This window comes from Amblyomma maculatum, chromosome 1 (assembly GCF_055883805.1).
Source record: "Amblyomma maculatum isolate TAMU_Amacu chromosome 1, ASM5588380v1, whole genome shotgun sequence".
NCBI classification, from domain to species: Eukaryota; Metazoa; Arthropoda; class Arachnida; order Ixodida; family Ixodidae; genus Amblyomma; species Amblyomma maculatum.
Genome location: NC_139344.1, coordinates 213,305,098 through 213,329,808, shown reverse-complemented (window position 1 = coordinate 213,329,808; position 24,711 = coordinate 213,305,098). Strand labels below are relative to the sequence as shown.

The window sequence follows — 24,711 nt, the reverse complement described above, 5'->3', positions numbered from 1 at the left end:
ATGACTGTATGCTAATGAGTATGTGTGGGATAACAGAGGTGCAAATTAAGTGATTACTGATTAAGCGAGCAGCAAAGTGTGTGTACGCAAAAGAGGATCTGCAATCGGAGCTGGCAAACAGAATCATTAACAATGTCACTGCATCATCCCCTTAAAGGCAGTGCCTAAGTGACTCCTCCATATTTTTTTTCCCCTTCACATTGTCCACTGAAAGAGTTCAAAACAGAGGCAGTTTTTAATGGTCGATCTCTCTGGATATCAAAAATTTTTGCGAGAGTATGAGAGGCGATTCAATATCTATCAGTATTAAGATGACAGTGATGAAGGCCCCGTTCTCCAGAAAATCCTGTGTCTGCATTGTCAGTGTTGTGAGCGAAAAATCACGGCCGTGGTTCTAATCGCAGGTGATAGCTGGCAGCTGACATGGGCGGCGCGCAACGGTTTGTCGTAGGGTTATACGATGTCATGCGACCTCCTGACGTGGCCAATTCGGCAGGAGCTGCGAACTCAGGCTGCCCATTTCCGATGGCTGGGAAAAGGGAATCGAACCCTCCAGGACCCTTCAATTCCGAGCCAGACATGCTAAGCCCCAGGCCGCAACACAGGCACATTCGCTGCGATAGGATGCATTCAAATTAAGCTTTAAAAAGTCCTAATCTTTTTCTACTAATCCGAGAGTAATGATTTGAGATAGGCTCACACTGTAAACTGTGCTATGTTACTACTTTGAAAATATTGTTTCTGTTGTGTCGCCTGGGGACAGCGGCTGGTCGGGTCTGAGCAAAAAGGGCTGGGGCAGAGCTGGGCGGCGATCTCCACGGGCTTTCGACAGATGGACCCGGCGTACAGTTGGCTTCGACGGTGCAAGGCGAGGATGGGGATGAACCGCACCTCCACCAAATGTTACGTGGTGGCATGACAAGCGATGGAACACGGCGACACAACAGGAACAGAACGACGTGATGACATGACGATGAAATATGCTTTAATGGCTAGCGGGCATGGCGCGAGCGCTCCGCCCCGCGCCCCTGCCCGCTTCGTCATCTTTGTAGCAATATTATTAGGGCTTCTGTCACAGCAGTTGACCAGAGTTATACAATAGCGCCAACTGTTGCTGAACTACCAATGACGAAACAAAACTCCATGTCGCCAATACCAAACAACGTCTAGGAGTATGTTCAACACACCGAAATGATGCTCTTGCAAATGGAGTTGAGATTATAAGGTCACAGTACCACTACTACAAACTGCAATAATGAAAGGTAAATATAGCCCCAGCCAGGCAACAAATATGAGCCCCACTAACCTTGACAGTGGGGAAGCCCATGCCGGTACGATCTTTGACAGCTCCACGACTGCCTTCCGTTAAATAGCGGGCCCGGTGTTGCTCTTCAGGCTGGGAGAGGATTTTCAGCTCGACATCCCCACGACGGCTCCGACTTGGAAAGGTCATGTACAGTGTGGGCCGCTTGGCAACCTGTACAAACCACAATCACACTGGTAGCTCCATTCTGCTTCAGCAATGAGGTATATTCAGAAGCTTTGCTACAACTGTCTTCTGACAGTGTAGAACTAAATATTTCAATAAAATATTCAGTTCACAATTTTTTCTCAAAAAGCCACATCCTGCAATTAGCAGGCCTTTTTTACAGAATGATACACAGGTCACATCTTAAAACATAATGCCCATATGTGAATAAAGAAGCTTCTTGTATCTATTCGCTTCACAATTCTTCTGACTAGAACAAAGATATTGGGGAGTAAAGCAAGCCAGCTGTCACTACATGCAATTTTGCCAGGGTTAAAAGTTAGTGAGAAAAGTTAATCGAGGCATTACAAATGCCAAACAACATCATGAAGCTAGAGAGAAACAAACCTTGTACTGCATTTTTATGGCACCTTATCCAGGGTGATGAGTAAATTTTGCTTTGTCTGCTACCTTTTACTGTTGCAATATGAAATACAAGGAGAAAAACCAACAAACCTTTCAACCAAAAATATGTGAGAAAGCAAAGCTGATTCCATTATTTTAAAAACTAAAAAACCTTTTAAACACCTCCCCAGTATTTATAGCTAAATAAAAACACAGAAAACCTACCTTGCCCTTAGAAGTATAAAATTGATAGCTAAAAGGCTTCCTGGGCTTGACAGGAGCTTCTTCAAAAACGAGCATGCCACATGCACTCATCGTATCAGGGGCTGCACACGCCATGGAGACGGCCACGCGCAATCTCTCCTTGCTGAGCTCCTTTTGCAGAACTGGACAAGTCGTCAGCGGAAGCTGACGTCAATGCATCGGTGTGCTACTATTGGCAGCAAGAAGCTTTATCGGAGATGGCGGTGTCATAGTATACATACACCACGTGAAACCAACACAGCCAGGAAATGACGCTCGCCAGGCAACAAACAGAAGCAAAAGAACAGAGCGTCGCCAACATAGGTCCACGTGAGCAGCACGGTAAAGATGAGCGCGAAGATCATATGAAGGATGCAGCAAGTGGCACCTTTTTTCGTTGGCTTTTCCATACCTCTGGCTACGTAAAGGACTTTTTGTCAGACAGAAACGTCTGTATAAAGCTGCAAGACATCGAGTCCTCCGCCGTGAATTCCATACCTCTGGCCCTGCCTAATTTAGAAGAATTTTTTGCAGGCAAAGTTTTTAAGATACTTCATGGTTGTCCAAAATTTTTTTTATAAAATGAGTAGCTTATATCGCATGGCCATAAACAATTACACCATATCTCAATCAAACTTGTCACCCAGATATAATTTTTATTTTCTTGCTTGAAACTGACTTTTTTTTCATTTATCGGTTACAAACGGTCATAGGCCACATAAAATATCTAACTTGGAGCACTCGCCTAAGAGCTTTCCTGCATGCTCCTTCACTTTGACGCGAGTGCACTAGCACCTCTTGTTTGTCCTTCCTGCGGGAGCCCACAGGAAGTGTGGTAACTTGAGATGCAAATACCACGCAAACGCTTGCTGCGGCCGAGCGTTCCCACGACTGGCTCCCTCCATCAAAAGAGCAGCAAAGCACCATGCCATGGATATCAAAAGGGGGAACACATTGCCAGGCATATAACTGTTTTTTTTCTTCTTCACAACGAGTTCAAAAATGCACACGACAGCCTTATTCCAAAATTGTGACCAACAGAACTGCCTCCATGTCAGAATCCGTGTCACACAGTAAAAGTGAATATCTACCACATGGAAAGGGTTGAAAGGGATACATGAAGGAAGTAGTCTAGCATGATGTACAGTGTTTTCTTTTTTTTTTTTTTTTTTTTACTGTTTACAGGTCGTTGTTTTAAACACTGTGCGAGATATGTCAGTGTGGTCTGCTTAGGTGGATTGTACAGCGAGGTGCACATTATGTACATGATAGGGCTAAATAATTAAGAAATTAACAGAATTGAACTAATGAACTTTTTATTTTTGATTTCAGGAGGCCAATATAATATAAAAAAATGAAGACCACCATCAAAATTTTTAAAATGTTTAAAATTTTCATTATCAATTTTCAATTTTAATTCATTTTCAATTTTTTCATTTTTTTTTAATTTTCATTATCTGAAATTTAAAAACTGGACTCTGCTTCTATTTTGATAGCCGCATTTATTTTGTTAATGTAATGTTGACCCCTAAAATAAAGAATAAAAAAATTAGTTTTTGTTAATTTAAATACTGAGCTATATCATCTAATGTCCATCTTGCTGTACAGTCCACCTGCACAGACCCCACTGATATATCTCTCGCAGGGTTTAAAATAATGATCTGTAACCAGTAAAAAATAAAGCAAAACAAAATCATGGAATACATGCTGCCTCATACAGTATGTCCCCCACACGATGAGCATCATGTGACATGTCTCCGAATGTTCAGCTTACCGAACATTCAGCAGAACACAAAGGTCCAAAACGTCATGTCATGCAAGAAGCATGTTACATGCGCTCATTGTGTGAGGGGATGTACACATATGCATGGGGACGGCCACGTGCAATCTCTCCTCGCTGAGCTCTTTTTGCAGAACCGGACAAGTTATCAGCGGAAGCTGACGTCAATGCACGAGCGTGCTACTATTGGCAAGAAGCTTTATCGGAGATGGCAGTGTCATAGTATACAGAGAGCGCGTGAAACCGACGCAGCCAGGAAATGAGGCTCACCAGGCAACAAGCAAAAGCCAAAGAAAAGAGCATTGCCGTGACATAGGTCCACGTGAACAGCACGGTAAAAATGAGTGTGAGGATCATATGAAGGATGCAGCAATTGGCACTTTTCTTAGTTGACGCTTCTATAATTCTGGCGCTGTCTAATTTATAATTTTTTTTTTTTTTTTGCAGGCAACATTTTCTTTAGAATACTTGTCCATAAAATTTCTTTATAAAATGAGTAACTTTACCTTGCAAGACCACAGACATCAACTACATCATATCTTAATCGAACCTGTCGCCCAGATATATATATATTTTTTTTTGCTTGCAACTGGTATTTCCTTTATTTCATTTTTTTCATCAGTTACAAATGGCCATAGGTCCACATAAAATATCCAACTTGATGCATTCACTTAGAGTTTGTCCCACACTGCACGCTCCTTCGCTTTGACATGCTTGTGCTAGCACCTTTCATTTGCCCTTCCTGCAGAAGCCCACAGGAAGTGTGGCAACTAGAGATGCAGAGGCTTGCTGCGGCCGAGCCTTCCCACGACCAGCTCCTTCCATCAACAGAGTAGTAAAGCATCATGCCGTGAACATTAAAAGGGGGGACACATTGCCAGGCATATAACTGTTTTTTTTCTTCTTCACAATGAGTTAAATAATGCACACGACAGCCCCATTTAAAAATTGTGGCCAACAGAACTGCCTCTATGTCAGAATCCATGTCATGCAGTGAAAGTGAATATCTGCCACATGGAATGGGTTGAAAGAAATGCACGAAGGAAGTAGTCTAGCATGCACAGGGTGTATTTTTTCAACTGTTTACAGGTTGTTCTTTTAAACCTTACGAGAGATATGCCAGTGTGGTCTGTGTAGGTGAATTTTACAGCAAAGCACGGATTATGTACATGATAGGGCTAAGTAATTAAGCAATTAACAAAAGTTTACAAATGAAATTTTTATTTTTGATTTCAGGAGGCCAACATTATAAAAAAGAAAATGAAGGTCGTTAATAAAAAGTTCAGTGCATTTTTTTAATTTTCCTTATGGGCAATTTAAAAACTGAACTCCGCTTCTATTTTGACGGCCTTCATTTACTTCATTGGCCCCTAAAATAAAAAAATAAAAAAATTGTAATTAGTTTTTGTTAACTGAGAATTAGTGAGCTGTATCATGTGCATAATGTCCGCCTTGCTGTACTGTCCACCTGCACAGAACACACCGACATATCTCTCGCAGGGTTTAAAATGTCGATCTGAAAACAGTTAAAAAAAAAAAAAAAACTATTATATGCTGCCTTATACAGTATGTCCCCCTACTCCCCTTTACGATGAGCATCATGTTACACGTGTGTCACATGTTCAGCTTACCGGGTATTCATTCAGCTTAACACAAGGACCCAAAAAATAAAAAAAGAAAGCCAGGAAGGAGAGAAGCAAAAACAATGACGATGGTGGACAGTGTAGTTGAGAGGAGTTCAAATGAAAGGGGTTGGCACAGAAAGATTCATTAAACACTGTGGTAGAAAGATTATTTCAGAAATTTTACACAACACTTGAAGGTAACCGTTCTGCAGAGGGATCCAGCTTTTTCTGCGGCAACTTCTCTGCTGTCACATATCGAGACATCTGTCCACTTTTTGCACAGTGCTTACGACCCACATGATCCAAAGGAACTCATTGTATGAATAGCATGCGTTCATATCTGTTGGACATGTCATATGCAAAGCCATATGCAATTTACTGCCAGTTTACTGCCATTACAGGCAGGGAGAACACCTCCACATATAAGTGTAATTAATTAAAGGACTGCAGACATTGAATTTCAGTTGTATGTTTTCTTCTTTCAAATAATTTGTTAGACTTAAGAATGCCTGGATTACCACTTAATATTTGACTACCACCGCTAAACGATTTATAACAGAAATTCTTCCTTGATGGTGTTTTGGTATGGTTTCATAAATCAAGCGATGATTAGGACATGTAGTTGGTGCTTAGGTCATGTGAAACATAAGAAAAACAGTAATATAACTGCTGATGCATCCCCCCCCCATGTTATTTCACTACAATACTTACGCCAGACTGCTTCTAGAGCTGGAATGACGACAGTTATAGTATTGCTGTTTTTCTCATGTTTCACGAGAACTATACTGTGCACCAACTACATGTCACGGCCATTGTTTGCTTCACGAAAATGAAACTGAAACAGCATCAACTCTAAATTACTTAGTGGCCGTAGGTGAAAACCACATTGCAATCCATTTATGGTAAATGTCTAACGCATCATTTTAAAGAAGAAACCACGCATGCAAAAATTTCATGTCTATAGTCCTTAAGCGTTTGTGGCATAGCAAGAATTTAATACATATTTCCCAGAGCGTAAAGTTGAACGGTTCCCCTGAACCGGGCTCCATCCATACTAAGCTAAGCTCCCGATGTAATCTCAGAATTCAGCCTAACAGAACTCATTTTAAACGATGCTGACAGCATTTGCCTTTGCCGGGAAGCACTTTACTTATATGCATGGGCACTATATCTGTTGGACAAGTACTCGTAAGATAGTTATGATAGCTACGATAGTTATGATAAGGTAGCTTACTTATAATGCACCCTTAGACGGTGCACTAAAATGATTTAGCAACCATATTTTGAAGCAATATATATTATAAACTGAAGATGGAACTGTTGGAAGCGTTCAAGCCATGTTTAAGAGTTCTGTGTGAGTGTTTGCCCCAATTTTCAGAAACTGTGGCGCTCAGTCAATTAAGGCAGCACCACTATATTCATTTTACGTAAACCCTGCCATTGTGGGATTACCTGAGCAATACTGAGAGTTTTTCCATTTTTTAAACACAGCTCAGCAACTGAAGGTCTTTTTAAATATGTTACCTTATTTACTGTTTTGAGCAAATTTAAGAAGATGCATGAAGGAACGACATAAATGTGTATTACTAAACTAAGGCAACACTTCAGATAGAGAACAAAATGCTTGTAGGGCTGTGCAGCCCACTCCTGCAGTCTATGCACTTAAGACTCACAATGAACCAGCTTTCCTCCACTGCAGACTGCAAACAACAGCTTTGTTGGTTAGCTAGGAGAGGTTGGTTGTGACAAGACTAACACTGCTATAAACTAAAAGCTGATCTAGACACTGATACAGCATAGCAGCAGTTTAATTTCTGGGTTGTACACTGTTGCTGGGCTCTAGTCTAAAAAAAAACTTTTTCGGGGACCCTTAAAGAGCTCACTCAACTCAGTGTGCCTAGCCCATCCTTGTTAGTTCTCATGGGCCACTTTGCGAAAAGCGTGGAGACGTCAAGAAGTGCACTAGGCAATGACTGCTGCAACAAGACTGTTGGGAGACCTAGCCAGTACGTACAGCATCCTATAAGCTACAAACACAAGTGCTAGGTCTGTCTAGAGTACAGCAGGTCTCTTCCTGTTCCCATGCCAATTGCTTAATTGCACAAAAAGTGCACACGGCAGCCGAATTTTAACATTTCACTCTTTATGATGCAAAAGTGGAGGACTACTGAATGGAGGCAAGTGCAAAGGGCACACAAAGCAAGGCAGCTTTGAGTGTTATGTGATGTCTTCCTCTTGCCTTTACCTAAAATCATTACCCCTTGGCAGCACACACTGTCAACTAGCTCAAGAAACCGTCCTTCTTATATCAGGAGCGCATAAATCTTGCGAAAAATTCTACCAACAGTTAAAGGGACACTAAAGACAGCCAAAGATGGTATGAAAATCTAATAAACTACATTCGGTGACACTGTCGCCGCATATCCGGCAGCAAAAAATCGAATAATTGCTGAGATATTGCGATAAGATTTTCTTGTTCCCGCCGGTCGAATTCAAACTGTGCCCTCCGACTACGTAGTTGGAGTTGAGTGACGCACACTATGACGTAAGCGGAGACTCCGTGATAGCTGGCGAGCCGGCGCGGCCCGCGGCGTCGCATCCCTCAAGGGCCAACATGGCAACAGCGTACTCGCAATGACGGCCTCAGCCGAAATAAATAAAACGATGAAGAGAGTAATTTACCTAGCGATGGGCCCATAAAGGAAGAAAAAAAAAACATAGAGCGCTTGTAATGCACAATACTTTACATGTTTCTCAAGCTTTTGCGCTTCTTCTTGCACTGTGTATAAACAAACCGAGCCCTCGGTCATCGCAACGCTTCCTGACATGTTTACATACAAATAAGATTTAGTTACCAGCAAAATAGTGTCCTCGATGCTGCGCTTGTCAGTTTTGAAGCTTCGTCGCACTTTTTTCCTTCAAGGTTTGTGCTACAGCTCCGTGTTCAGCGAAAATTACGTCCACGGTGGCAGAACATGACCGAAGTGCCGGCGCCGCTACATTTGCCAGCGCTGTGAAATTCCACATGTTAAAATGGATCCAGTGCACAATATAGTGCGCATAGGCATCCAGAACATTAGTTGCAAGGCGTGAGAGCAGGCAGCATGCGCCAATGATCAGGAAGTTGCAATTTTTAGACCGGCAGCAGAAACACTTTATTGTAAATGGGGCCATGACATAAATACTAGAAATATTTCCAAGCTTCCTGCGATGTCACATGTGTCTTTTTTGTGTACGTCCTCGGTCAGGAAATAAATAAAAAAAAAAAAGGGGCGTAGCCGAGCGGTTAGGAGCAAGCAACGTTACGGAGTAAGCAACGTTACGGAGCAAGCAATAGCGAGTTCGAGTCTTACCGCTTCAGGCGGTTTTTTTTTTTTTTTTACAAATCGTTTTTTTTTAAACTTTTGTAATGTATTTCTGGTGCTTCGTTATTTTTAGCTTTTACTTTTTAACCGAGGCCCTTTTTTTCGCCGGGCGACGAGCGTAATATATCGACGCTCTCCTTGGTATGAGCGGCAAATATGCCCCTTTTGTTTACGACGCCTGCAAATAGCACGTTGAAGGTCTTGTTGACGCAGTATATGTTGGTCAGATGTGCCATGATTTAGTGAACAATTGAATGATACTGCGTTTTTCCTTCAGTACTTAGCATATGTATGCTTTTCGTGGCGTACGTAGCTGCAGTCAAGCGGTCAGGTCGCAATCGAATCGGCAACTGCGGCGATATGTTGGCGCAGAAGTGTGAACGAAGGAGCGTGTCGGCGGTACCGGATTTCGCTCGCTCGTGCCTCCGAATGCTCAAATGGGAACCGTCAAGGCACATCTGCTGCTCCAAGCTCGTAATTCAGGCGCTGCAGGTTCAAACAAACTATCCGAGTGCGCACGAAATGCCTGAGCCAAAACATAACCAAAACTGAAGTGGGCGCCTGTGGCGCCTCCAAGTATATTTTTGTATTTGCCTTGCAACGTTTACGTTGTCTTTTCGCCGTCGTTTACGTACGATAAAAGCGTGTTATCATGTTTGAGAAAAAACGTACTACCGCATTCAAACATGCAACGTAATTCACATTTGTCAGCCTCCGGGATCCCTAGCGCGTCACGTGATTTGTAGTTGCGAGCCTCGGCCGTTTGGCTGTGGTGGCGATACCTGTATTTCTGTTATTCTTCTTTACTACCTTATAACAGCTCTGTTTTCAGTAAGAGTGGTCTTTTTGTAATCAGGAACTAGCATTCTATCGATGCAAACCCACTTCCTTTCTCTCTTTAGTGTCCCTTTAACAACTAAACTATAACTACAATGCAGTCCATGCCTCATCTATTCCTAAATGCTGTAGACTCCAGTACATAGCACCCACACTATACATATATTAAAAGTAGGGACATACGAATGTTGCAATTTTGAACAAGAATCAAATGTTTGTTATTTGATTCGTATTTGTATTAAAATAAGGCTGATGTTCGAAATTTCAGAATATACTGGAAATTTTAGAATTCACCGTAGTTTCCGTGCACCAGTGCACTTCACCACAATGCTTGGCGCGTGGGCTGCGCAGTGAAGCATCCTCAAAATGCGATGGGGCCGTTTTGCGATTTTCCCTTTTGTTTTTGAAAAGGGCCTCCCCGACAGCATGTGCGAAGCGAAGCACTGGACGAAACTGGGATAAAAACTTAGTTCTTTGCTTTCATTTTAAACGCAGACATCCATTGCACAGGTGCTCATTAAAATTACCCTGATGCAAACATTTTTACGCAGGCTTTTCAGGCCCATTCGAATAATTAGAGCTTTCAGTTAATTTGGACATTTTTTTCGGTCCCTTGAAGGCCAAGTTAACAAGAGTTTGCGTGACAGCTCTACCCGGATCTATGCAGGTCCTTCCTGTACAAAAATTGGTATATGTAATTCTGTGTAAAGTTTACACTGGATATTTTTCAGCAGGGTACACTCTGCTGTGGAATTCTAGTTTAATTTTATTTGCAAATACCATGTGAATTTTAAAATAAGCAAGATGAACAACGTTTGCTATTTTTCGATCTTCTATATATGTATTTTTTTTTCACTGATCAAATATTCGCAAGGCATTTTTTCCCCATCTTCGTATTTGGTTCGTATTCGAAAATTCTGGTATTCGCACACCCCTAATTGATAGTTAAAATTTGCTGGGATATACACAAATCCCCTGTCCTGCAGAAGAGGCCACATGTAATTATCACATGATGTTATGTGCGCTGTTCGAGAGGCAGCCATCGTGAACAACATCGCCGCGAGCGTGAAGCCTAGCTGGATGTTTCCCTCCCCTTTTGCATGCATTACCCCATTTGTGGTTTTTCACTCCATATGCGAGTGCAACGATTCCTTGCTACAGTTATCGCTTGCTTAATTCTTGCTGTGTATATTTGCTTGAGAGCAATAAATGCTTCTTCGAGTAGACAACTCGTGTCTGTTCCCTCTGGCCTGAACCCACCGTGGTGATGACTTACTACAACACAAGTTTGGGGGGTCGCAGTAAGTCGCTTCTAGCACACTGGTGCTAGAAGGCGACTATGACACATCTAGCCTTTTGGGTGTTATCACAAGAATAACCCCCATAAATATTGGGCTTTGCAGACTATACATATGGTGCAAACTAAACGGTGTGATCCTTTAGAATATTGATAACTGCAGCAAAAAATGCTTCAAAGTGATTCTCTGAGCCGGATGTGCATTATTACCTAAAATGAACAATCTACTAAAAATAAAAAAATAATCATTCAGCCGACATCGAGCCCTGCAGACAATACAGAAGGTGCAGACTGTACACCAGAAATTACACGAGTGTTAAGAAAAAAAAAGTTTTGACAATGTCGTGTCTGGAAGTGGCGGTGGCATTTGGATGAAGGTGAAATGATATCATGCCTGTATACAGAGATTTGAGTGAATGTTAAGGAACACTGGAAGGAAAATATTAATTTAGGGCCATTCATTACATGCCACCTTACGGTGTTTAATGGACCTCTGCCGGCCTACGTCACGAATGACGTATCGAAAGAGGGGCGAAGGGGGCGGCCGACCCGTGATGGGCAAAACATTCCGCTGCTGGTGGCATGGTGCGGAGGATTTATCTCGTCTGGTGACAACTTGCTGTGTTTTTCGCAATGCCGTCAATGCGTGGTGTGATGCGATATTCGATCGCAGATGACCAACTACATGTTTCTTCCATTCTATACGCGATCCAAATGTGTTTTTCAGCTGTGCAAAGAACCAAGCGACAAACGTCGTGCGCCGGCAGGCCTCGACATTGTTCTCGACATTGTTCTCAACCGTAAGCACATTTTTCTGGTATACAAGTGCGTTTGCGTAATTCTGGAAAAAAGAACAAGCACTTATTAGTTTGCTTTATTGCCCTTCCGAACGAATTGTGCTGAATGCTGGCCAATCGCGCACTAAGAGGCCTGAGCGGCATGCGATCAATTGCAGCTAATTTGGAGATTCTTGCTCGGCATTGAATTTATTCCAGTTCAGTAGGCCATGTTGAAGGAGCTAGTTCTCCCACCAAACGGCTCATGCGGCATGATCGCAAAAGTACAACAGCATCCCTTGACGGAATCGTTATATAGCTCGTTCAAAAGCTATCGTGTCCCAAGCGAAAAATGTTTTTACTGAAATCATTTAAGCACCCTTATGAATATTTGTGCACCTTGCATGAATATTATTTTGTGGTACCAATCGTGCTTTGTTACTTTCCATACCACGTGACTCATTTGCGTGTTGTTGCTAGCTTCCTTGTAACACAGTTTTGGTGACAGTACTAAACGACTAGGCGGAAATAATTTTTTTCCTTAGTCTGGCCGAACATAACAAAAACTAAAAATGTCCGTACTTGGGATGGAAATCGTCCAGACAAGCACGAAGCTCATGCGTGCGCTGCTGTTTTCGCTCATAACTGACTACGCTTCGTGGGGCTCACAGTCGATTTTGCAAAGATAAAAAAAAGAAAAGAAAATGATGCTTGTAATATGCCTGCATTGACCAGTTTTCCAACATGCTTACGTCCTATGAGTTTCAAGGATTTGGTAGGACTTCAGGTCATTCGCAAGCGGCCGTGCCAGTTCACTGAACAAAAATAATTGCATGCATGCTTGCCGAGAATGTCATCTTTCTCAAAGCAAAAATTGCTAATAGGTGCATGTACTAAAGAGTGCCGCATATAGTGCCTGATGTGAATATGGCTATCGCAAGATTTAAAGCAAAAATTGCACAGCAGCGGGCAGCTTCCCGCCGCACTTTGCAGCAGGGAGACCCCCGGCTGAAAGGAGTGCTTTTGCCCACCAAACCGGGTTTTCTTCGGCGCGCCCCCACCATCATGTGCCTCCCTGACGTCACATTGTTTGCAAACAGGGAGAGGTCTATTGGCAGGTAAGAATTTTTTTACTGTTATTATGTCCCAAGTTGCTCCAGTATTAGGCTGGAAGAGCTTACGGACAAAATACTGAACTTGTACGTGCAAACGAAGTGAAAAATTTCTCACGGATTATCACATATCTTTCACTGATTATGTTTCAGAGCCATCATGATTTGTCAAAGAGACGTCACTAAGTGTCAGGGCCATGCAGGGACCAATACATATGCCATCCTTCTGAACATATTCTGCACCTTCATGCTTCATTCTGTGAAGGTGCAGAATATGTTCAGAAGGATAGCACATGCATTGGTTCCTGCATCGCCCCAGCACTTCGTGACGTCTCTTTTTAGCCTACTGTGACCAACGTAATGTTACGCGGATGAACACTGACAAGGTAAAACACTTTTTAGATATGCTGACGACTACCTTGTGGTAACGAACCTAAAAGTGCCTGACAATAGGAAAAATATGGTGAGAAATGTGCTTCTCAACTACCAATCGGCGCATTCTAAGCTGCAAAGAGAGGCATCGCCATGAATGCCATCACAGCTGTTCTGAATAAGTCTTGCCAGCATTGCATCCCTAAAAATGTGGCATTGCAAAAACTTCGGCTAGAGAATGCTGGGTTTCCTGAAGAAACCATTACATCTGTGGCTGAAAAGCTACTGAAAGAAGTGAGAACTGGGCAATAACAAAATCATAAAGATCCCCATTGACGAACTCGACTTTATGTTCACAACGTGTCGCACTGTTTAAAAAAGTTGGCAAAAAAGTATGACGCCAAACTTGCAGTGACTGTCCAAAAGAGCTTGTGCGACTGTGCACTCTTGTGAATGGTGCGGCAAGGCAGCAGATTTGTGCTAAAAAGCACCAAATGTAGTTCATTCCATGCAAAGGCGGTGTTGCTTACGAAATCCTGCTCCCTTGTGGCAATGCATATACTGGACAATCAGATCGATGCTTAAATGAAAGGCTAAGAGAGCATCGCTTGGCAGCGGAACCCATATCAGCTGAAGGGAATCTCGCTGATCACTGCAAGCCTTATCAAAAGATACCCAACGACCCAAACCCTATACCATGCACACCGATATTTCAGAACACACACCTACTGCCAACAAAGAAGACGCAAACAAAACGAGAAATTTTCGATGCCCTGTGTATAGAGAAAGAAGGACCAAACTGTACCAGAACCCTATTTGTGTATCTATCTGAAACAGAAGATGAAAGCATGTAAAACCATGGCAGAGTAGGTAAAGCATAATTGGCACCATGACCGGCGCAGTGGCTGGCAGCGCCGGAAGGTAGGGGCTGGCGGCTGCGGCTGCCTGCTCTCTCTCCTGTGCAACCTCCGAAACTCGTAACTAAATACTCGTTAATTTGAACCCTGTTAATTCGGGAATACGGATAAGCACTGTCGGCGCGTGCCATGGGTTACGCAAGAAAAACTTTTTTTTTTTTTTTCCATCAGTCGTCAAGGAACGTACGTGGTCAGCCGCAATTATGATGCCGACTTTCAGAATCGTTCGTTTCAAAAGGCATTTGCTGCTACCGCGCGTTCCAATAATTGAGCGGCAGTAGACAGCACCCGTCCCAATCGCCCATGGCATGATAAAGCAAATGTACTGAAAACACGGCTTGCAGAACCGGACAAGTGCTGGCACCCTGCCAAGTTCAATTCCCCCCTTGCTAGAGCCAACATCAAAAAGTAAACATACCGTGATAATATCGCTGCGCAGCATCTTGGCGGACTGCCAAGAAATGCGCTGTGCACCGTGAGGGCGCGAAACGGAGGCACGTGCTAACTACTGACGCGGGAAGCCTTTACAATTTTGGAGCATTTCTTCAACGTTCCGACAGTGTGTGCAAAGCGAAGCACGTGACAAAACCAGGAGAGAACATCGTTCTCACTTGGGCTTCATTTCAAATGCAAACAATAATAAGTCCCATAAAATTGCCGTGATGCAAATGGTTTTCAGCAGTTTTTTCAAGCCCATTCAATAATTCGAACTTTCGGTTGTGCGGAATCAAAATACCCTGCCCCTATTATAATGGCAGCGCCTAATTATAACGCGAGTTATGCGCACTGTTAAGGAGGTTGGCAGAGGAGAGGGCACACTGTCACCCCCCATGCACAGTCTCCCAGTTTTCCGCGGCAACGCTGCCGTGGGCTTCCCTCTTTCCTCGGGGTTCTTCGGCGGTTGAGCGCGCACGAACGCGGTTCATGATTTCTGCCGGGGAGGCCACCAACGTCACCGAGAATTGCCCGGTCCTCGTACGCACCTACCGCAACGGGTCGTGAGCGCGAAGGCATGCCAGGTGAGCAGGACACTCCTCTCATCTCTTTGCATGTGCTTCCCGTTTTGGTTGGTTTTTATTTCACCCCTGTACGCGAGCGGGACGTTCACTCGCTAGGCGGTCATATTTGAGCGCTGTTGATTTGCTGTGTATAATTGCTCGGGCAAATTAAAGCCTGCTTCTAGTGCGCAACTCGTGTTTGTCCCCTCCAGCCCGAACCCGCCACAGTAGCGACTTCTCGCACCGCAGGTTAAAGATCACAGCTCTGTCTGTCAGGGCTGACATGCCAGGTCTAAAAGGCAACTGTAGCGTCTAGCCCCTCCGTGGCACATTCTTGCGAGAATAACCCCCATATTCTTGGCGCCCAACAAGGACCAGAGGTGTGACAAATCGAGTGTCTGTGTGTATCCGACTACCGACCATAGACTAGCCATGGCAGTGAACAGGACTGAGTTTGTCTCTTCTAATACTGCAGAGGTGATTGCACAACGGCTACAAAGTAAAACCACCTCAACTGCTATTACTGCAAGAGCTCAGGTAGCTGATGCTAGCCACTGTGATCTTGGTAATTTTCTGCGGGAGCAGGGTCACACGACTCCACCACTCTGCAGCAGGGTGACGTGTGGGCGCAGGTATGACGGGCATTCTTTCGTAGTGTTTTGACTTTGTAATGCTCTACGGGAGGACAGACAGCATTGTAGCGTATGCACTTTTGCACGCACGTTGATGGCAGGAGAAGTAACATTACTACCTGTTATACCACGCCCATTAGCCAGTTCGTCGCAACAGCTCGCAGCCTCAGAAAAGGGGCAGACTACCCGGCTTCCCTGAGTGTAAGTGGCGGCCATTTTAATTTCCTCAGTGCAGTGGGGAGACTAGTCAGCCAAACGGAGCTTTAGAAGGAACAGCGATAGGATCACTTTTCTTTTTTGTCGACCAGTGTTCGATGGGCTTTGGGAGCCCAGCAGCGCACATAAGGGCCCGCTGGTACTGCTGCCTGTGCGGGTGCTCAATACAGCTTGTATTGCTGTGAGCTCATTGGATCCCTGCTGGCTGTGCTCCAATAGCACCTAGGGCAATTGTTTTCCCCACGCGAAGAATACACATGAGTCCTTCGAGGTTGGTCACGCCACGCAGAGACAAACTATTTTGCACGAAGTGTGCATCGCTGAGCCTGTGAGCGGACCTAAGGCTTTTCTTCAAGTCGTGTCATTTCGCTGCCTAGTGATGTGCATGGTGACATTGTCGAACGGGTAGAACTTACTCTATAAGTTCGTAACAACGCCACGGTTGCTGCATCAGGCACACACCGACGCGCGACAGAGCTGCAAGCGAAGATGGCGGAGCTCTGCTTTACACAAAGCGCACCACAATCTGCGCCCCGCTGAGTGGCCCGAGGAGGACGCTCTCCCTCACTAGCAAGCAGCAGCAGCGAGAGGTCGGCATCGGCATTTCGAGCATCGCACCACGTTACCTTTTGCGCCCACAGTAGACGCGTAGTTCTGACCAAGGTTCAGGGAGTAATTTCTTGTGCTGAATATGGATGGGACGCACTGTCGACATTCAGCGCATTTTGCTTCCAGAGCAAGCACGCGCTTTTTCTTTGGGAAAAACCGAATGGAGGTAGATCTGAAAAAAAAAAAAAAGTAACTAGGGAGAAGACAGCCTTGCAGCCAGCAAGGAAGGTAGCCGGTGGAGGCCTCGACGACCACTGCGGCATTGAAGGGCAAGCCGTCCAGGGAGTGGATGCGTTCCTACACCCAGAGCCTGCTGTGACCGTCAACCAGGCTACCAAGAAAAAACGGTTTTCGGTAGGCCACAGAGTGAGCGAGCCAGAGTTCGTGGAACGGGCTCCTAGGTCTACCTCAGCGAAAGCTGAAGCAAAGAGGCCACCTTGATGCCACTCAAGACCCGCCGTCGTAGCTTCACCAGAGGGAGCAGCTTGACCCCCCACTGCACTCACCCTCGGCTGCGTCGGCAACATAATGGAAAAGAGGCAAGCCAAAAGCGATCGGTCGGCCCGCTGATGGAAGGCCTGCTGCAAACTACGCAACGGGACGACGCAGTGCTGCCCGCCACCCTCGCACCCCCAGCAAGCTGCCCCGGCTGACTGACAGTGAAGGAGTGGGAACTGCGGTTGCTACGGTCACCGCATGTGTGCCCCTGGCTCCATGGTAGTCTTCTGTAGTCGTCAGCCCTGCCTCCTCCTCCAACACCCGTGGCTGTGAGCTGTCTGCAACTTTTTATGTATTACCACTTTTCTTTGGATTTAACCCTTTCACTGTCACGAACGTACCGGTACGCATTCGCGTTTCCTCCCCGCAGTGTCAATAACGTACCCGTACGTATTCTATCTTGCGTTCAAATCTTCGCGCCACACCGTAAAGCTACCGCGCTTGGACTTGCTCCGCCATCTGTTGAGTCTTTCTACAAGCTGATATGCTCGCTCTGCGCCGATATGACACATATATGGAAGAGTATGGTGCGACCGCGCCCGCCCGTTCTTTGCTCGTGGGAGGGGGCGTGGTCGCTCCGTGACACTACTCTCTCGAGCGAGCGATCCTTCGGCGCGCGCGTGCGGTTATGGGTTCAAAGTTTGTTCTGCCATCTGCGGCAGGTTTGGAGGTTTTTATTTTTATTCTTTGTCGCGCTTCCGCTACGGCGTGGTAAGTTCAGGGCCGCACACGGTTGCCTCTCTCCGACTGACATACGACTCGATTGCTGCATTCGCTCTCTCCACGCGCCCTCGCTTGAGGACAGCTTGCCGTTAGCAGCAGCAGCATACGAGTGTTTTAGCCTCTTTCCATCTTTTTCTCTTTCGACTTCACTACGCGCCGTTTCTCTCCCTTGTGCTGGCCACTGAATGTGCGCCCTCCGCGCGCGCTTACTTTCGGATGGCGGACCGCGCGGGACCTTCGACGGCTGACTGGAGCGATGGCTCTTCGGGTTCTGATTACCAGCCAAGCTCGGATTCGGACTCAGGATCTACCACACTCTGAAGAAGTATTGAGCGTGTTTTTTTTTTATTTTATCATATATCATTTATAGTCAGACTGACGATGATGATGTTTATTTAAACACCTGCAGAACACTGAAATGTACAAATTGCATTGACTAATTTATTTGTATACCCATCATAATACAAAATAAATCTTTATGCTCGTTCCCTGATATGCTCGTTCTCTGAAACCAAGCCGACACTGGGGGTGCGTCCCGGTCAGAAACAGCCGACAGTGAAAGGGTTAAAAGTTAAACGGCACCTAGCCGCTCGATATCTCCCTCGGTGAACAGTTAGCCAAACGGAAGTTTTAAGCAGGGGGGAATGTGGGGATTCACAATAATCCCCTGCCCCCACTATAACGGCAGCGCCTATTTATAATGCGAGTTAAGCATTATAAGGAGGTTGGCGGAGGAGAGGGCACACTAGCACCCCCACGGTCTCACAGTCTTTCGCGGCAGCGCTGCCGCGGCCTTCCCTCTTTCCTCCCGGCTAACCCAGAGACCTCCTCTCCCCAGTTCGAGTCGAGGAGCACATCGGTCGCAACTCACTCGGGGTTCTTCGGTGGCCGAGCGCGCATGCGCGCGGTTCATGATTTCCGCCGGGGAAACCACCGCCGTTATCAAGAATCGCCCGGTCCTCGTACGCACCTACCACCACGGGCCGTGAGCACAAAGGCACGCCAGGTGAGCAGAACATTCTTCTCACCTCCTTGCGTGTGCTTCCCATTTTGGTGAGTTTTTATTTTCCCTGCCCTTACGCGAGCGGGACGTTTGCTTGCAACGGCGATTGTATTTGAGCGGTGTTGATTTGCGAATTGTCGTGTATAGTTACTCTGGCAAATTAAAGCTTGTTCGAGTGCGCAACTCGTATTTGTCCCCTCTAGCCTGAACCCGCCGCAGTAGCGACTTCTTGCACTGCGGGTTGGGGGTCGTAGCTCTGTCAGTTAGGGCTGCACCTCTTCCCCGTCCCCCCCCCCCCCCCCCCCCCGTGGCGCATTCTTGCAAGAATAACCCCCATACGATCCGAATTGATAAGAGTTCATTCACTGTACAGTCGACGACCGATTTTTTCGACACCCTATTTTTCAGACATGCTTGGTTATTCGGACTTTTGTCTGGCACCAGGACATACCTCATAAACTCAATGTATTATGCGGTTCAAAATCTCTGACACTGTAGGGAGGAATGTTCGATTTTTCGAACTTTTTAAGCATCAGCCAGGCCAACTACTGCGTCGCCGCTATCTTGTTTATTTACCTTTTCCTCCTCTAGCCTCGAAACCGGTGTCGGCCGTGCCATTCTTCAGCTGGATCTAGGCTATAGCAGCTTGCGTTTCTGCAACACCGCCACTGGCGGCAGTGCTTTTTTTCTTTTTCTTTCTTCAGAACTTTTGACGGACCACTTCGACTGCCCGTTAATCTGTTTTTGTGCCGCGCTCTTCACGTGCGTTGCCGAGCTTAGCGAATAGGCCTAGCCGTGGTTGTGCTACAGAAACGAAAAAACCACGTTCTGTCGCTACTTAGGCTTGCATTAGACCGAATTGGCTTCAATGCTTCAAGGAACTTTTTCCAATTTTTTGCGTGCACGTGGCAGCGATGAAGCACTCAACAGTGTTGGTGTTGTGACGACCGCATCGACGACCTTCACACTGTAGGCGTCGAAATTTCCCCCACCGTTTCGTTTTTTGATTTCACGGATGTGGACAGCAAGTTAGAATTGTGTGCTGGGCTGACAGATTAAGAAATCATTTCCCCAAGTGCTTGCGGAGTCTGAGATCGATGACGAGGACGACCCGCTAGCCAACACAAACTGAGTTGGAACCACTTGCATAAGCAGACGGTCGCAACTTTTTTGTCGGCTTACGGCGACATGACGACTCTTGCTGAAATTCAGGCGAACTTGCTAGCACGGAAGCGGACCATGGTACAAAAGAACATTCGCGACTTTTTCTGGCCTCAATAGTAAACGGTAATGACCTTTTCGAGGCACATTTGTTTTTTCGGACTGCCCGATTTTTCGGACATTTTCGAGGTCCCTTGAGGGTCCAAAAAATCGGTCATGGACTGTACTCAAAAACATCATGACAGCTCTAACCAGTTTCATGCAGGTCCATCCTGTACAATAAATCAGTGCCCCAAATCTTGTACAAAATATATGTTGGATTTTTTAATGGGTTATACACTTCTGTGCAATTAGAGTCTGATTTGGTTTGCAAATACCATGTGCAATTCTAAGCTAAACAAGACAAGCAATGTTTGCTATTTCTTATTTTTCTGTTCTTCTTTAAGTGATCATACAGTGAAACCTCGAATATACGTTCCCCGGTCGTGCGACAACCCGCATTTTACGACAAATTTGCGCAGCCCCTGCAAAATCCCCAGAGATAGTGTATCAAAAACCTCAATTATACGACGTAACTGTAGACGAACTTCGCGTCGTACGACAGCTGGCTCGTATCGTCCTTCAAAAAAAAAAAAGTCTTCCGCAAACGGATGCCGGCATACAGGTACACTGCAGCCAGTTGATAACACCTGCGTGTTATCACTCCACCTATGAAGTTACGCGCCCAAACCGCCCCGAACAGCAAACGCAGCCTCAACGACCATTTCATTTTGTTTGTTTGTTGTTGTTGTTGGAAACCAGCAATCAGCCCTCTAGCGGCGAAAATGTGCTGCGTTTGCTAGTACAAAAAAAAAAAGATCAATTTCGGGCGTTGAAAATAAAGGAAACTTCATGGGACCCTATAATATAGCATAATGCAGCATTTATTAAGAGGCAAGCGGGAAGTAAATTTAGGCCTGCCTAAATTTTATTTCCGAGATACAAAATTGTCACCGCTCAACAACCCTGGATCATTCTGCTCGGCGCTGCTGGTAATCTACTCGCGCCGATTATTCGAACATGATCTGCATCTTCCGAAGCAAAATAGTTAAGAAATTTTCGGCTGTGATTGAGCGGCGCCGTTCACCACATCACGAAGTCGAAAACCGCCAACCCTCGGAGATAAGCTCAGAATTATCAAAGAAGCCGAAAAGATAACGGGTGCAACAAAGGCCAGCATCGCTCGCGGCCTCAACATTCTGGAGTCGCCGCTGTAAACTATTCTGGCCAAAAAGTAAAGCAGTTGATTAAATGCAAGTAAATTTGGCGTCAAAAGAAAAGCCGCGAAGGAAGGAAAGTTTGTAGTCATGGAGGCAACTCTGTAGAATGGCTGAGACAGGTACGCAGCTCGGGAATTCCTGTTGATGGCGCTTTGGTTGGCGCGACGATGCTGGCAATTTGTTCCAGCGCTCGAAAGAAAACTAATGCGTCGAAGCTGGGCAATGGCACAGAAGAAAATTACCGATATTTTTAGATGGTAATAAAGATTTCTATTTTTTTTTCGAACCACTTCAAAACAAACGCCTGGTTTTTTCTTTGTTAATTTGATTAGTGTTAGTTGCCACGGGCTTTCAAAGCGCTCATTCGGCGTAAGGCTGCGCGCCACTGCCGACATTCTTTGATTTTCAATTATATGACGGTATTGCGTGGTCCCCTGAAAGTTGTATAATCGAGATTCTACCGTATATTCGACACACAAAGGCAGTTTATCTCCAAGTCTTTATTTCATTCGTATTCGAAAATTCCAATATGTATTTACTCGAATCTAACGCGCCCTCGATTGTAACGCGCACCCGTTCTCCGCGAAAAAGAGTACCGCGCACCTAACGCTTTCATACAGCAATACAACTTTGTCTCGTTTGGAAAAGCAAAGATTTATACTCGGTGCACTAAAAAACACACACACAAAAGGAAACGGCTTATCTTGCCAAGATTGTCACTATGCCGGCACAAGGTTCACTCGTCGTCGCTGTCAGACAACTCCTTGTCACTGCTGACGGACCAAAGCATCTCATCCTCGGTGCCGTCCATGGCATTCGATATGCCACATTTTTTAAAGGCCTTGATGACCATGGCAGACGGTATCGTGCACCACGCATCTTTCGCCCATCCGGTGAACTCTTGCAGCGAGGCACGCTTCATTCTGTTGCTGGGAGTGAATTCATGGCAGCCACTCACAAGCCATTCGGTGTAGAGCGCCCGAATCCTATCTTTCACTGGCTTGTTCAAGCAAACATCGAGCGGCTGGAGCTGCGATGTCATGCCACCTGGTATCACGACAAGGTCGGTGTTGCACGCAGCGAGCTTGTCCTTGATGCGTTGGTCGAGATGGCACTTGAAAGCGTCAAGCACAAGCATCGCACGCAGGCCCAAACTGCCGCCGGGTCTCTTGCGCCAGACGTTATCGATCCAGTCGGCGACCAAGTCCGTTGTCATCCAACCTTTTTCATTGGCGCGCACAATCACGCCACTCGGAAACACGATTCCTTTCGGGAGCGTCTTGCGCCTGAATATGAGATACGGGGGGCAGCTTGTGTCCATCCGCGGTGCAACAAAGCATTGCGGTGACGCGTGTTTTTTCGTGGCCGGAAGACAACACGCGCACTTGCTTCGCCCCCTTCTTTTCAACGGCTGTGGTGGCAGGCATGTCAAAGTACAGCGGTGTCTGATCGGCATTTCCAATCTGGCCGAGGTGGTAGCCGTACTTGCGGCGCAAACTTAGAACGAACCGCTGAAAACTGTGCAGCTTTTTTTCGTACTCTTCAGGCAACTTCTGACATATCCCTGTCCGCCTTCGAAGAGAAAAGCCTTTTCTCTTCATAAAATTAGACAGCCAGCACCTGCTCGCTTTAAAGTCGCTCCGCGTTAGCCCTGTTTGTAGGGCTAGCTGCATCGCCCGGACTTTGAGCAGGTCCGTCGTCACTGGCCGCTGCGCCGCTCGCTGCTCTAGAACATATTCTGCGAGCCGCTCTTCTATCTCGGTGAACCGGCCCTGCTTCGGTCCACTGAAACCTTTACATGTAGCCTTGCTGCCGAAAATCTTTTCCTTCTGCTTGCGCCAGTCCCGCACGCATGTTTCCGGAACTCCGAATGCGCGTGATGCGGCCCGATTTCCGTCCGTCTCTGCACACACGATGACTTTCCTTTTAAATGCGGCATCATGATGAACTCGACGAATCTTCGGCACGTCCATACTGGTCGGTCAATCGCAGAAAACGGGTAGGCTAACCAAAGCACATGTACCAAAGCACACGAAGGACGCTACTGTAGCTAGGCATAGACAGCTAGACCAGCTAGTAGGCTCGAAGTGCATACCAGGCGGCCATTTTGAAATGCCGATGGCGATATGATATCGGAGATTTAGGGTCGTACTCGATTCTAACGCGTACCCAATTTTTGGACATGATATATCGGAAAAAAGGTGCACGTTAGATTCGAGTAAATACGGTATGCACACCCCAAACTATGTAGCAAGGAACTGCAAAACAAGCAAAAAAATGTCACTTGAGAATTTATGTGGAGCATGCACTCAATAAACAGAAAATATCCGCTTAGAATTGTGAGGTTTTGCTTTCATTGCAGCTCACATTAATAGAAAAAACACTAGCTCCATGAATTCAGTGAGTTTTCTCCCTGTCCATGGTCCAGAGAGTGAGTTTCCATATTAGCGAAGTGTAAATATGAAGGGCACGTTTGATCCCTGAATAACTGTTTACAATTGGAGTCATTAATGAGGCACATTGTGTTTCATTTAAAACAACAGAAGTCCAAAGCTTTTCACCTTCCTCGAGATCACAAAGCAACAGTAACAGCTGTACTGCACCCCTTCCCCGAACTAGACAATACTGTTCATTCCAAGACCCACAACACCAGGCTGACTGGCATAAACAGGACTGCACAGATATACGACACGCTACGATACTGACCTTGTACATCATGAAATAAATTTACGTATGAAGCCATTACTACAGCAATATCATGGCAACATGATGACCATACTTATCCAAACACACTGTATGAAAATATACACGGTATGTCAAAAGTTCCCAGGACGTAGGATCTGCTTTACAGCAGTATATTCTGGCACTGAAGATGCCTATAAGCTAAAATGGTTTTCAAAGGGAAGCATTGTGTCCCTCGTATCTCCTACAGAGATTTTGAGGTTTGGTGGTGGTGTAAATGCCCCAGCAGCAGCCCAAAAGGACACACCCCATGGAGTGGGAACTTGTGATGCACCCTGTATAAGCCATACACACGTGGTGTCATGGGAATAATAGCCTGCATAGACGCAGCACCAACTGCATCTTGCTTAACTGGTCTTAAGGAATTTTTGCAGTTGTATACATAGCACTGACCTGGTTGACTCTCCTGGTAATGCCACCCTTTGTAACCATCGACACGGGTGGAGCAAAAAGACTCGGAGAGCGGTTTGTGCTGGAGTCTGCAGAAAGAAGGCTCTTGGCAACTCCACAAATGCCCGCAGGAGTGCAGTGTTGCTCCTGGGGTGAGGCTTGTGTCACCTCCCTGGGAAGGAGACGAGAAAGACTTGACAAAAGAAAGAAAAAAAAAAGCCCCGAATTCAGAAAAAGCACATTGGAAGAGGCAAAGCTGCTGTCTTTTATTGGCAATATGAAA

At 45.7% G+C, this 24,711-nt stretch overlaps 1 protein-coding gene across 3 annotated transcripts in view; it reads right to left on the bottom strand.

Moving 5' to 3' along the window:
- The window catches only part of NFAT (nuclear factor of activated T cells 3), an 86,835-nt gene that overhangs the window by 47,685 nt on the left and 14,439 nt on the right, over window positions 1-24,711 (bottom strand). For all 3 annotated transcript variants that reach the window (XM_084590256.1, XM_084590258.1, XM_084590259.1), the window contains 2 exons: window positions 24,432-24,600; window positions 1,307-1,477 (listed from right to left, as the gene is read on the bottom strand). In XM_084590256.1, coding sequence (XP_084446382.1) covers window positions 1,307-1,477; window positions 24,432-24,600 — 340 coding nt within the window. The remainder of the gene's footprint in view (window positions 1-1,306; window positions 1,478-24,431; window positions 24,601-24,711) is intronic.